This window comes from Peromyscus eremicus, chromosome 2, assembly GCF_949786415.1.
Source record: "Peromyscus eremicus chromosome 2, PerEre_H2_v1, whole genome shotgun sequence".
Classification (NCBI taxonomy): Eukaryota; Metazoa; Chordata; class Mammalia; order Rodentia; family Cricetidae; genus Peromyscus; species Peromyscus eremicus.
In genome coordinates this window covers 66916803-66930277 of record NC_081417.1, presented here as the reverse complement: position 1 = coordinate 66930277, position 13475 = coordinate 66916803, and the positions used below count along the sequence as shown (strand labels likewise).

At 50.7% G+C, this 13475-nt stretch overlaps 1 protein-coding gene across 1 annotated transcript in view; it reads left to right on the top strand.

Moving 5' to 3' along the window:
- Positions 1-13475, top strand: part of Gabbr2 (gamma-aminobutyric acid type B receptor subunit 2) — a 349015-nt gene that overhangs the window by 179289 nt on the left and 156251 nt on the right. Inside the window, exon 4 of the mRNA XM_059254316.1 lies at positions 4411-4512. Within this exon, the coding sequence (XP_059110299.1) occupies positions 4411-4512 (102 nt within the window). The remainder of the gene's footprint in view (positions 1-4410; positions 4513-13475) is intronic.

The following is a 13475-nucleotide window of genomic DNA, read 5'->3' as shown; positions in this document are numbered from 1 at the left end:
CTTGCTTTTATTAAATAGGAGGGAAAAGGATCCTAGAATCTGAGACCTGCGGTCTAGAGCAAGCAGCTCAGACACCAGACCCATTACCCAGGAGAACCTGCAGGTTCAGGCCTAACCTGGGCATCTGGGGGACGGAGCAGTGGGTCTTCCAGTCCCCAAGTGAGGATGGGGTGGTGCCTTACATCCTTCTATCCTCTACCTTGTTTCTTTGAAATGCCACTTAGTTGATTTTCTTTACTTGCCACCCCTGAAAGTCCATCAGAATAAATACCCGAGGTAAGCACAAACACCGAAGAGCTGAAGCAATGGGGGCTGACGGCTAGCAGGGCACTGGGCCTGCTCTGAAGCACAGGCAGGAGTGTGGAAAGATCACCAGATTGAGTCTCCCTCAGTTGCTTGTGGGTGAAATCCGAGGCAGGATGAGAACACCTTTAGGGTGGATTTATTCATTTATCAAGCAAAATATAACACCAGTTCTCACACCTGGCCTGACACACTCATAGATACCTCAACCACTGGGTCCTTTCTCACTTTTAAGCGGTGTACAGAACTCCACAGCTTACAAAGCTATTCCACGGCTCCAGGATGAGCCTGGAATCCAGCCAATGAGCTGTTTGCCCAATGTCTCCATTTTCAGGTAGGAAGACCGAGGTTCAGAGGAAGCTGGGTCACCTCTCTAAATGTGAGTGACACATGGATAGAGAGCTGGGTCTCGACACTGCCTGCCCCTTGGGCAGTGAGCACACTGATTTGTGTTGCCAGCCACCCAGTGCCCGCACCCGAGGCAGGCAACACTGAGATGGGACCTACCTATGACCGGAAGCCGTGAGGACACAGAACTGAGCTGTAATAGCAGAGACAGCATTTACCCATCTTAGTCTCTAATATTCTATCAAAGCAGAGGCAAAAACTGTAGCGGGGGCTGAAACGGAGCTTGGTCGTAGAGCATTTGCCTAGCATGCACCAGGGCTGCTACGCTCTTTTCCGCTGTGGGATAAAACACCATGACCAAAAACAACTCACAGAAGAGTTACTTGGGATGATGGCTGCTGAGGCATAGCATCCATAACGGCAAGGAAGGCTGGTGGCCACAGCAAGATTGAGAGCTCACATCTCAACCTACCTGGACGTGGAGGGAGACCATGATTCCTAAAAGCAAGGTTCCAAGTTCTCAAGGGTCCATAACCTCCCCCAAACAACGCCACTGACTGGGGACCATATATTCAAATGCATGAGTCCGTGGGAGTCGTTTCTCATGCAAACCACCACACCTGGGTTCTGTCCCCAGTACCTCCAACAAAACAACCACACTGGACGCAGAGTGCTTCTTCCTGCTACAAAATGTCCCTCGTGAACCATCTCCAGCATCTAGAAAACCGTAGAGCAAAATGAACACCCAGAATCTTCAAGTGGAATTCACAAATAACCACCTGCATCTCTCTCTCAAGGAAATAAAGCAGGGCGGCTCCCTCTGGCACACCTGCTCCCCTTCCTTGGCAGTGGCTTCCTGACGGCCAGTGACATGCAGGGCCAGATTGTCCAAAACCATGCTGATGTATGCTTTAGATGTATCTTCTGAATGCTAACCTAAGAAGGTCTATTTTGTTTATTTTGTTTTGTTTTTTCGAGATAGGGTTTCTCTGTGTAACATTCCTGGCTGTCCTGGAACTTGCTTTGTAAACCAGGCTGGCCTTGAACTCACAAAGATCCGCCTGCCTCTGTCTCCCAAATGCTGGGATTGAAGGTGTGTGCCACCTCTGAACAGCTAAGAAAGTTTATTTTATTGGGATGAAGTATACAGAACACCTTGGCCATCTGTAAGTGCACAGCAATAAGGGCCTTCTCAAGTTACGTAACTGCCATGTTATACATCTCCTGAACCTTTGCACCACCCTAAACTGAGGCTCTGAGCCCATTAAGTACCAAATCCACTCTGCTGCCCACCCCCAGTGACTGTCTCTAGGAATTTGCCTCTTCCACGTACCTTGTGTAATTGTCTTTTTGGGTCTGCCTTTCTTTAGATTAACCCATTGTGGTAGTTTGAATGTAATGGCCCCTATAAGCTCTTAGAGAGTGGCATTATTAGGAGGTGTGACTTTGTTGGAGTAGGTGTGGCTTTATTGGAGGAAGTGTGTCATTGTGAGGGTGCACTTTGAGGTCTCTTATGCTCAAGCTACACTCAGTGTAGACAGTTTACTTCCTATTGCCTGCAGATCAAAATGTAGACCTCTCAGCTCCTTCTCCAGTGCCATGTCTGCCTGCACACCACCATGTCTCACTAAAATGATAACGAACCAAACATATGAAACTGTAAGCCATCCCCAATTAAATGTCGTCCTTTATAAGAGTTGCTGTGCTCATGGTGTCTCTAACAGCAATAGAAACTCTAACCAAGACAGCCATGCATGTTGTAACATACACAGAATCTCAATCTTTTTGAAAGCTGAATAGTATGTCACTCTGTGTGTGCACACCATGTGTTTATAGTGCCCATCCAGCAACAGACACTTGGGTTGCTTCCACTTTGGGGCTCTTGTGAATAATGTCCTGGGAATGTGGATGTTACAGTTGGAAGGTAAAATCTCCCCCATGGGTTTGTGTTTGACTACTTGGTCCTCCATTCATAGTGCCATTTAGGAAAGTTGTGGAACCTTTAGGAGATGGAGTCTCACTGGAGAAAGTGGGTCACTGGGGGCCAGGCAGTGAGGGTTGTAACCTGGCTCCTGTTCTGGCCTGAGCCCTCCCTGATTCCTGGTCTGTTGAGATGTGAGAATTCCCTACTGCACACCCCACCACCGTGAACTCCTCCATCATTTTCTGCCATAACGGACTGTGCCCTCTCAGACTGTGAGCCAAAACAAACCCTTCCTCAGAGCTGCAGAAATGACTCAGTGGTTATGAGTGCTTGCCACTCCTGTCTCTAGGAATTCTAGAGAACCCAAGTTCATTTCCTAGGACCCATGTTGGACAGCTCACAACCATCTGTAGCTCTAGCTCCAGGATATCTCTAACAGGCAACCACACACATGTGGCATACATTCACACACACACACACACACACACACACACACACACACACACACAAATGATAGGTAGATACATAGATAGATAGATGATAGATAGATAGATAGATAGATAGATAGATAGATAGATAGATGATAGACAGACAGATAGATGATAGATAGATAGATAGATAGATAGATAGATAGATAGATAGATAGATAGATAAAATATTAAAAATAAAATGAAAAACTCTCCCTCCTTCAGTTGCTCTGTGCTCTGGCAGATACCTTGACAGAGTACTGAAAAAAAATCAGCTGGCACCCAGAGTGTACATGACAAGTCCCTGCTGTCATTTCTTGGGGAATTATTCCCAGGAGTGGACTTGCTGGAGCAGGTGGTAATCACTGTTTGGTTTCTGAGGCACTGCGTTCTGTTTCCCAGAATCCTGAACCACTGTACACTCCCGGGGTGGTTCCCAAGGGCTCCAGGGCTCTCATCCTCAAACACTTGTTGCTGTCTGGCTTGACAGTGGCCATGCCCGTGGAGCAAGCAAGGCGTGCTTTTCAGAGTCTCCTCCTCTTGGGCTCAGCGAGAGGAGGGTCACACCTGGGGGACAAGGTCACAAGCACGTCAGAAACAGCAAGACACAGAAGCTGGGTCCTGACCTCTCATCTATCCCTTCTTAACAGCTCCGCAGTATGGGGTCCACTGTTGCATGTCAGGGGCACCCAGCCAGATACCTCTTGTTCTGTTTAATCCAAACTTTAAACAAAAATCAACACCAAAAAATATAGGGGGGTTGATATGGGAAAAGCCTGGATTTCTGATTTCTTCCCCTAAAGTGTCCTGGGCCTGTTTCCAGCATGGCAATGGGACAACAGTGGCTGTCCTTAGAAGGCCATGTGGTCTGTAGGGTGCCACAGTACCCCTGAAAGTCCTGACGTCTTTCCACACTGGCTGACCATGACGACATGGCAGTTGGCAGCCTCTGCCTTGTAGGCACATGCGCAACCCAGAGGTCAGAACCTCATGGTCAGATGCCACCATTCCCTCCCCAACTCCGGTCTGTATTGTCCCTCTGGAGTCTTGGCTGTGTCTTCACTGCCACAGAAGCCATACTGGAGCTTATACTGTAAAACATAAACAAGGTATCTTTAGACGGCCTGACCCAGGCCAGGCAACGTGGGGGTGCTGGCCAGGCCATCTCTTCGTCTTGCCTCTTCTAGGAACTCCGAGGGCAGGCAGCCCAGCCTTGCCTGGAGCCATGTCATAGTGTCACCTACAGGCTGTGCTCCCTTCTGACTCTCAGTGGTGTGGAGAAAATCGCTCCCCAATTCGGCCAACCCTGATGAGTGGGCCCTTCCTAGCAACAGCCTACCCAAGCTCTTGATTTGTCTCTGTCCACAGGTGAGGAACGACCTGACTGGGGTTCTGTACGGGGAGGACATCGAGATCTCAGACACAGAGAGCTTCTCCAATGATCCCTGCACCAGCGTCAAAAAGCTCAAGGTAGGTGCAGCCTGTCACTAGGGACAGTGGCGCCCCCAGGGGGTCCACATGCTCTGTCAGAGCCCTGACTTCATCGTAGGCCTCAGAGTCAGTTCTTCCTTCTGACATCTCAGACCTCAGGAGTCTCCTTGAGCTTCCCCACGGATTGCTGTCCAGCTCTGACAAAGGTCACTGATAGCCAGGCTCTGTGCCCCTGGAACTTGTGTGGCTATTCCACCCCTCAGCCATGCTTGAATGTTGTCTCTCTTGCAAAGGGGCAGGAGCTAGGAGCTATCTGGCCCGTCAAAAAGCATGGCTGTTAGGGCTGAGAGGCCATCTCCCGATCCCACCCAGCGTCAGTCACTCTAGGGACAGAGGGAGACAACTTGAGTTTCCCTCATCGTAAATATGCTTCCTTCCACTGTCTACTGCAAACTCCAGCCCCTACCAGGTGCCAGCCCCTCTCCTGGGCTCCCAGATGTCATCACACCCACCCCTGTTCTCAGGCTGATCACAGCGTGGCCAGGAAGAAGGTCCACTCTCAAGGGAAAATGAAGGGTCTAGGGCAAAAGGAGGGAGAAGTGACTCATGCCACCAGGGTAAGGGGTCAGACTTGACTCTAAGGAAGAGAGCACTGGAAAGAGGCCCAGCAGGATCCCAGGCTGCAGGCTGCAGGCTGCAGGCAAGGTGGGCTGCAGATGCAAGGGTAGCAGGCACGCTCTGCTGTGGGAGCATCAGAGTTCCACACAACATGGGGCATTGGGGGAAGGAATACAGAGGTGATGCTGAGGCTGGAAACAGCTCGAGGCCTCAACAGCTAAGCACTCAGCTAAGAAACTCGCTCTTCTCCTGAGGGTGGAGGGAAGCAATCCTCAGAGCTGTGGACTCCTCTCTCCCTTCCATTCCCTCATGGCCGCTGGGAAAATTGTTAGCATGAAGATCCCACATGCCAACTGCTGGTGCCTTATCTGACTCAAGGGGGTCCAAGGTTCCCCTTGACATAGCACGTGATGTCTGTGAACCACAGGCCATAAGATTTTTCAGTTCTCTGATGGGATTCCAGAGCTCAGAGCTGGGGAGCCAGGGCACTCAGAAGAACCCCACACCTCCTGATCTCCTCCAAAATAGACAAAACCTGTGGGTCACCCTTTGGCCCTGGGGGTCTCTGCAGATGAGGAACAGTCCCTGGGGACAACCCAGGTTGCCACAGCCCAAGCTTTCCCTCCATGTTGTCAAGGACTGTGCTGTTGCAGGGTCTAGATAGGCCCTGTGGAGCCTGGAGGACGCAGGCCAGTGGGGAAGGGGGCTATGCTGTACCAATCTTGTTCTGCCACATGCAGAGTGTCTCCCCAGAGCAGGCGCCTGAAATAGCTCCTGGCCTCCAAGGCCCAGCTGAGTTCTGAGGGCTTTGGAGTTGAAAGGCAGCATGGGCAGAGCCGAGGTGTTGAGATCCGGGGTGGAACAGGGCGCTCTGCTCATCAACCAAGTTCAACTAAAAAAGACGTGATAGAAACAGTGCCGAAAACAGCAGCCCAAATACCCAGCCTTCCCAGCCTCCAGCCCTTGACGGGCCACCCACACAGAGCTGGCCACTGACCCGAGGCTTGACCCTGTGCCCGTCATTTCTTCATTTGAGCTTCCCAAAGTCAATTTTAGATCAACTTCACTGAGGGTCAAAGGGGGTTGGGTAACCCCTCACGACCTACAGGGAAAGTGGAGGGCTAGAATTCCACCTGGAGTCTGGTGGTACCTCTGCCCAGCTGCCCCAAGTGCCCTGTGTGCCAAGGTTTGGAGAAAAGATCCTGGCACTGCCTAGCTCAGAGGCCAGGGCCAGGGCCAGAGGCACTGCTCCATCTCCTGACTGTCTCCATCTCACAGACCCACATCCGTGTTTGTTTCCTGGGGCTGCTTTCACTAAGGTGCAGCTCAGTGCAGCTTAGCAGCAGGAGTGTGTACTCCTTGGCCTGGTTCTAGAGGTTGGGGTGAGGGCAGAGGTCGGGGTGTGGGCGGCACTGTGTGTTCTCCAAGCTTGCCTTTCCCTCAGCCTCTGGTGTCCACAGTCCTGGGAGCTCCTGGCCTGCAGCTGCCAAGTTCCAGCTCCACCTCTTATGGCACCACCCCGCTTCTCCATACTGTTCTCTGATCAGGACACACTCCTCAAGCTGAGCCAGGAGTCAACCCTATTCCACTGTAGCCGAATCCTAGTTAAAAAACATCCTCTGCCACTGACCCTGTGTTCGCATTGAGGTCCCATTCCAGAATGCTGGGGTTAAGCTTTCAACGTATCTTCTGGGGGGCAGGAGGAGACAACCCACCACATTAGACAGACTACCCATCTCCTTATCCCAGCGCCCACATCTCCCATTAAAACACAAGCTTCTAGAAGCATTTCTCATCACCTGCAACCAAACCTAATTGCTCAGTGAGCTGCATGTGAGTGTCTAAACAGCAAAGACCACTGAGGAAATGGGGATAACATACTCAGAAGAGAGAACAGGCGGGAAGCTCTGGAGAGCCTGGAAGAAAGGCTTGCCTCTGCTTCCGTGTGGGCTAAATGAAGCGGGGACACAGAGGACCAGGAAGAAGAAGAAGCTGCGTATCAGATCATGGGACAGGAATCTGCAGCAGAGGCAGCAGAGAGCAGAGCCAGGGCTGAGAGGGAAAAAAAAAATCAATGGCATGGAGGATGCACTTGAGACGCTCTTCCAGAATTCAGAGGAAATGGTTGGCACGATCAATCCAATGAGAGAGAAGATGACGGCGAGAGACTGAAGACGAGGGCTGAGAGGACACCAGGACAAGAGGTGGGACCAAAATAGAAGCCCAGGAGCAGCAGCTCACCGGGCAGCCAGAACCTGGTTTCTAGTACATTCCACAGTAAGGCAACAGGGACAACTGCAGGAAAGGGAACTGGGAAGACCGATAAAGTACAAGCACAAGGACAGCGTTCCATCCCCAGAAACCCACATAAAAATCCAGGCATCCTTGTAACCCCAATGTTGGGGGTGGGGGCAGGGGAGACCCGTGGGTCTCTGGGGCTCACTGGCCAGCTACCCCGTCCAAGGGGTTAGCTCCAGGTTCAGTGAGAGGTACTGTCCACCTTGTGGATATCCTCAGGAGGAACAGTACCTAAGATTGGCCTCTGGCCTCAACACTCGTGCACACACAGGTGAATACATGCATACATCCAAACACGCATGCTATACGGAGCAAATCTAGACCATACAAAATTGCCGACATTGGACCATTGTTGAACTACAAAATCCACAGTTAGCTCAGAAATGTGAAACCATGTGTCCCGGCTAGCTGGTCTCTGCATCCTAGCCACTTTGGTATAGGAAAGGACACCTGGACACATGTTGGCAAATGTTTTGATGTACAAACTTTAAAGATAAATCTTGCAAATATATAGGCAGAGGTGTGGAGGGTGGAGGGCGGGGAGTCAAACTTCCCACAAGGCTCTCAAACCCAGGCTGCCCTCTACCCTTTTTGCATCATGAAACCCCGGGGTTAATGGAGCCACTGGGACAGACTGTGTGAGCCTCACATCATGTACCCGCCGGGAAACCTTCTGGAAGTTGATCCTGAGAGCCAGCTGGGAGCAACAGCACGCTTTATAGCTGAGGTCAAGATAGAAACAGCCACGTGGGAAACATAGACTCTGGGAAGAGAGAGATAAGTCTAAATAATTGCTGTAAATGTATAGACGGATAGAAAGAGCATGCAGCTTCCCACAGAGTGCAGGAACATGTACAACAATACCAGAGACGTGAAATCCAAATTGCACTCTCAGAGCCTGAGAAAGGGGAGATTTTAAAAAATGGGCACCAAACTCTTGGTCTCCTTAAGAGAAGGGACAGTTTTAAAAGAGGCAATTTCAGAGACAAGTCTCATAGTCGAGGAGGTTGGGGTGACCTGAGTAGTGGAGCCTGGCTAGTGTGAGGCCCTGGGAACACTCTCTATCGCCACCTAGAATCTAAGATCGTAGACAGAGAAACCTAAGATAAGCCCGAGCTGAAGGGCCCTCTGAACAACATGGTGGTAAATGGAACCCGAAGCTACCAAAGCATGGAAGACAAGAACAAGGATCTGGTCCACGTGTCCAAACAGAAAGCAAGCCTCTAAACCACAACACTCCAAACAGGCCTTTGCAGACCAGATAGCAATCCTGACCAGAAATTCAAGCTGGTCAACTTCACCATAAAAATGCCAGTGGTCCCAGATTGTGCTTTTTGCGTTTGTTTCTGTTGTTGTTTGTTTGTTTTTGTGGTGTGTGTGTGTGTGTGTGTGTGTGTGTGTGTGTGTGTGTGTGTGACAAGCTCTATGTGGCCCAACCTGGTCTTGAAGTAGTGGTCATCCTGCCTCCGCCTCTTGAGTTCCTGAAGTATGGAATATACCATGGTGTTCTCTCCCAACAATTTGCAGAGCAGGCCTGCTACAGATGAGGGGACAGCGCTGAGGTGACCGAGTACAGTCTGTCACTGCTGCAGATGGCACCTTGAGGAAATACAGAGCCAGCCTATAGGACTCCAAGGAGACAGGCAAACACAGAGCAGGGAGCTCCCTTTTAGCTCTCCCCCCTTTTTTACAGTTACACACGTAACTGGCATTTGCATTTTTAATGCTTGTTAAGTGCGCTCTCGGAGCTGCGTAGCCCTCCCATGGTGCCCATTTCTTCCTCATCCCGAACAGAAGAAGTTCGGCACAGACTTGGAATCAAGCAGGCCTGCACTCACTTCCTCTCCCTCCTTCAGCTATCACCATCCGCCAAACAGGCTCACATGGTGGCCCTCACAGGCAGAACACTCTCACAAGACTGAAGAACTGGCAGCTGATACCATATGAGAAACCCAAAAACAACTAAGCAAGAAAATGATGAGAATCAAGAAATAAATTCATGGCATGAAAGTTCGTGTAAAAGCCATGAAAAGCCAGGTTACTGTGAACTCCATGTGGCCCCAGGGACCACAGAGCAATCACCGTGTGGTCATCAGTGGAGAGGGTAGCCTTGTGCCTGAACTACTGCTGGGAAAGCAGGGGCATCTATAGGCTGCTTTTCTGTCTCTAATCTCTTCACAGCCTGTCCCCTGTGGCCTCAGCCCATGCTTCTGCTTCGACACCCAGGACAGACACTGTCCAGTACTTGCTTTGTTCTCACAGATTTATTCATTCTTTTAATCCTCCCAGTTACTGAACAGTAACAGTCAGCAAGTGATGGCCAATGGGCCAAGTCTGGCCCTCTATTCGGTTTTATAAATAAAGTTTTACTGTCACACATTCATTTAAAACACTGCTTTTGGCTGCTTTTGTGCTAGGTTGGTGGAACAGAGTAATTGCCACAGAGAGTAATCGCCCATAAAACCTAGATGATTTACTACCTGGTCCTCTATAGGGAGTGTTATTATCTCCATTTTACAAGTTGAGAAAGTGAAGCTCAAGGAAATTAACACATACTGGGGGCCATGCAGCAGGCTGGTGGCGGTTGCAGCACAGGAGTGAGGCTGCAGGGGGCATGCAGCAGGCTGGTGGAGGGGGCATGCAGCCACCACAACCTGGTCCCAGCCTGGTGCCCATTTGCTCCTCAGTGGCTAGAGGATTCTTCCGTAGTCTCTGAACATTCTGGAGAGTGCTTGTATACCAAGAGTTAAAGGCAGTCTTTTCCTCATGAGCCTTCTCAGCAGCAAAGCAGGAAGGAGGTGGCTTTGTGGCTTACACTCATGGAAGGGAGGAAAGGGGAAGGTCATCGGAGTCAGCACGGATCAGGCTGGGCAGAAAGCCCGAGTACTCACCTTTAAACGCCTGTGAAAGGCTGTGCGCCAGCAATGCATCATGGGGAATTCTACCTGCATCCCACAGACCACACGCAACCCAGGCTAGCTATGAACGAGGTCTGACACAAAACTGTAAACTTTTTAGAACATTCTGAGATGTTTTTGCAGTTCCTCTTTGTAACTAGGCTGTGCAGTTCTTGAGTATAAATGTAGATGACGTCATGGAGTCGAATCTCACTGTCAAAAGACTTGGTACACCTGCTGGAACCAGGTTTCTGACTCTAAAATGAGGAACCTATTTTTGAGTGAGTCACAAAAATAGCCCAACCTGGGAAGCATTCCTGTGGCTCAGGGAGAACAGAGGGGAACCAACATTGTCCAGAAAAGCTATCAGCAGGTCAGCAGTGGCTAAGAGATCCCGGGGACCACCAAAGAGGAAAGGACAGTAGAGTCTCTCTCAGCTTGGCACCCACAGGTCAGAGGGAGGTACATGCATTTCTTACGGCTGGTGGGACAAAGCTATGTGGTTACAAACCACACAGATGTGTCTTTCTGGCCTCAAGGCTAGAAGCCAAGCATGAGTCTTGGCGGGCTAAGATGGAGTTGTCCCCAGGGATGATTAATCCTGGACCTTAGAGGAGAGGGCATTGTCTCTGTGCCCTGACCAGTGGCCTCTCTATTTATAAGCACCCTTGTGATAATACTGCGCCTGCCCAGACCATCCAAGAAAACTCTGTCTCAGATCTGCTGCCTTAGCTCCTCCTGAAGCTTGAGCCTCGTGCTGTGGGGCATTACATCCTCAAAGAGTCTGGGACTGGGATGTGCATGTCTGTGGGAGGCCTCTACTCTACACAAAGACAGCCTGAAGGTGCACCCTCTCGGCCTTTGCTCCATGTGAGAGCCCTAGTCAGGATTGGTTACTCCTTTCCCTGACTGTCCAAGAAGGTCTTGGTGGAGACTGTGCCCCTTTCCCTGAACCAACCACCCCCACATCTGTATAGGCAGGAAGCCCAGGCCAACCTCTGGAAATAGATTTGCCTGGGCCCTGAGGGTGCACAACCAAAGAGTAACCATGGTGCATTGGCCCCGAGGCTGACTTTGCTCAGAGACATGGAGAAGAAAGCGCAGTATTTTTATCTGAAGCCAGATATATTATTGGAAAGCTAAATATACAGGAGTTAAAGGAATGTCACACGTTGCCGGTGGGCTGCTGTGGGCTGTCCTCTTTCCACACTCTTCCTGGATGTGAAGACATGTTTCCTGCTTCTGTGCCTTTAGGGGTATGTCTGGTGGGAGGGGTAGGAAAGGTCCAAGGCAAATTTTGGTTAAATAAGGAAGTATCCATCCTGAAGGGATCAGCCTGTCTGAGCCAGGACTTTAGAGACAGTCTCGGATGGTCCTTGCAGCCCATGCCAGGCCAGCCTCAAGTAGCTTGGTGGCTCATGTCACCTCATTCTCTCACAGTGGTGAAGAGAGGGGGCCTACAGGAAACTCCAGATGATCTAGAGGTCAGTGTGAGGTGACCCTGACCTTCCTTGCAGGATCCCATACTCGGGTGGCAGGAAGGCTGTCTAGCTGTGCTGGGCCCTCAGGGTGCTCATGTCTAGCCTGCCTCTCTCATGACTCAGGATGGCGTGTGTCACTCATGACCTTGCCTCTCATCTGCCTAGCTTCTTTCTCCATGAGTGGCTTTTTAGACTTAATGCTGAGCGCTGCAGCCCAGGCCATTTGGGGAGGGGGTTGTCTCATTCAGCCTGGGAGCTCTAGGCAGGATGTGTGGCCAGCCCTGAGGTTCTGGGACCACACTTAGCTGGCATCTAGGTGTATGCCACCACTCCCCACCTGTGTGCTTTGGAATCCAGAGTCGGAGTCCCCTGGAGCTGTGCCTGGGGTGTCCTAGCTGGTTTTGGATGTCAGGTTGACACAAGCTAGAGTCATCAGAAAGGAAGGAGCCTCGGTAGAGGAAATGCTTCCTAAAGATCCAGCTGTAAGGCATTTTCTCAATTAGTGATCAATGTGGGAGGGCCCAGCCCATTGTGGGTGGTGCCATCCTTGGGCTGGTGATCCTGGGTTCTGCAAAAAAGAAAGCAGGCTGAGCAAGCCAGGGGAAGCAAGCCAGTAAGCAGCACCCCTCCATGGCCTCTGTATCAGCTGCTGCCTCCAGAATCCTGCCCTGTTTGAGTTCCTGTCCTGACTTCCTTCAATGATGGACAGCAATGCTGAAGTGTAACCCTAATAAACCCTTTCCTCCCCAACTTGCTTTTTGGTCATGGTGTTTCGTTGCAGCAATAGAAACCCTGACTAAGAAACTGGGGATTGTGTGAAAGTGGCTGATAGAGCATGTATACTCAGAAGAAGGCTAGAAGCCGGATGAGGCAGTAAGGGGGTTAACCCAGAAAACCAGCAGACACCCCATAGAACTGGTACCTATACAAAGACATGTTTTTGTCTTTGTATAGAAAGACAGGCAAACTGGAGTTAAAATCGTTCAATGGATTGGGTGGTCAGAAGTGTGTGATTTTAGGTCCCTTAAGGATCCTGGAGACAAGGGGGGTTCAGAACAATAGATACAAGAGAGCCAAGAAAAGAGAAAAGACATCTACCCTGGGCTAGGGCATGTCCTGTGTGTCTATGGGGATTCTGGGGATTGGGAGTCTGAGACAGGGTTCCGGGTGTGAGGATTTGAGTTCACTCCTCACTTCCACCCCAGCCCCATGGCCGCTTCACTCCACATGCCCTTTCTGGGGCAGCGGCCTCATACGGTGTGAATGCAAGTTTCTATGTAAGCGTTGTACCCAGGACCATCGATCATGGCAATTGTCATCTGTTCTGAGTCATCCTTCTTCACTCCAGGAGGCCCCAGCAGAGTCCGGTCACGAAAGCTTGGGATTTTCCCTCAGCCATGGACTTGTTCTCCGGAGATCGCAGCTCTGTTCTCTCATTCTCGCCCACAGGGGCAGGCCTGGCTCTTCCTCCATTGGCCTTGCACTCACTTATTTTTCAGTACAGGGGTTTGAACCTAGGGCTTCACGCATGCTATAGCAGGGAAGCTCTGTTCAGATGGGCTGCAGGCTCTCTCCATAGCCCAGGGTGACTTCCAATGTGTGGTCCCCCTGCTGTAGCTGAGATTACAAGCCTGCTTCGTCTTTATCAAGCCTTATTCTTGGTCCTTCTCAAACTGCCCCGAGCCCTTAGATCAGGAAAGTAAGCTCC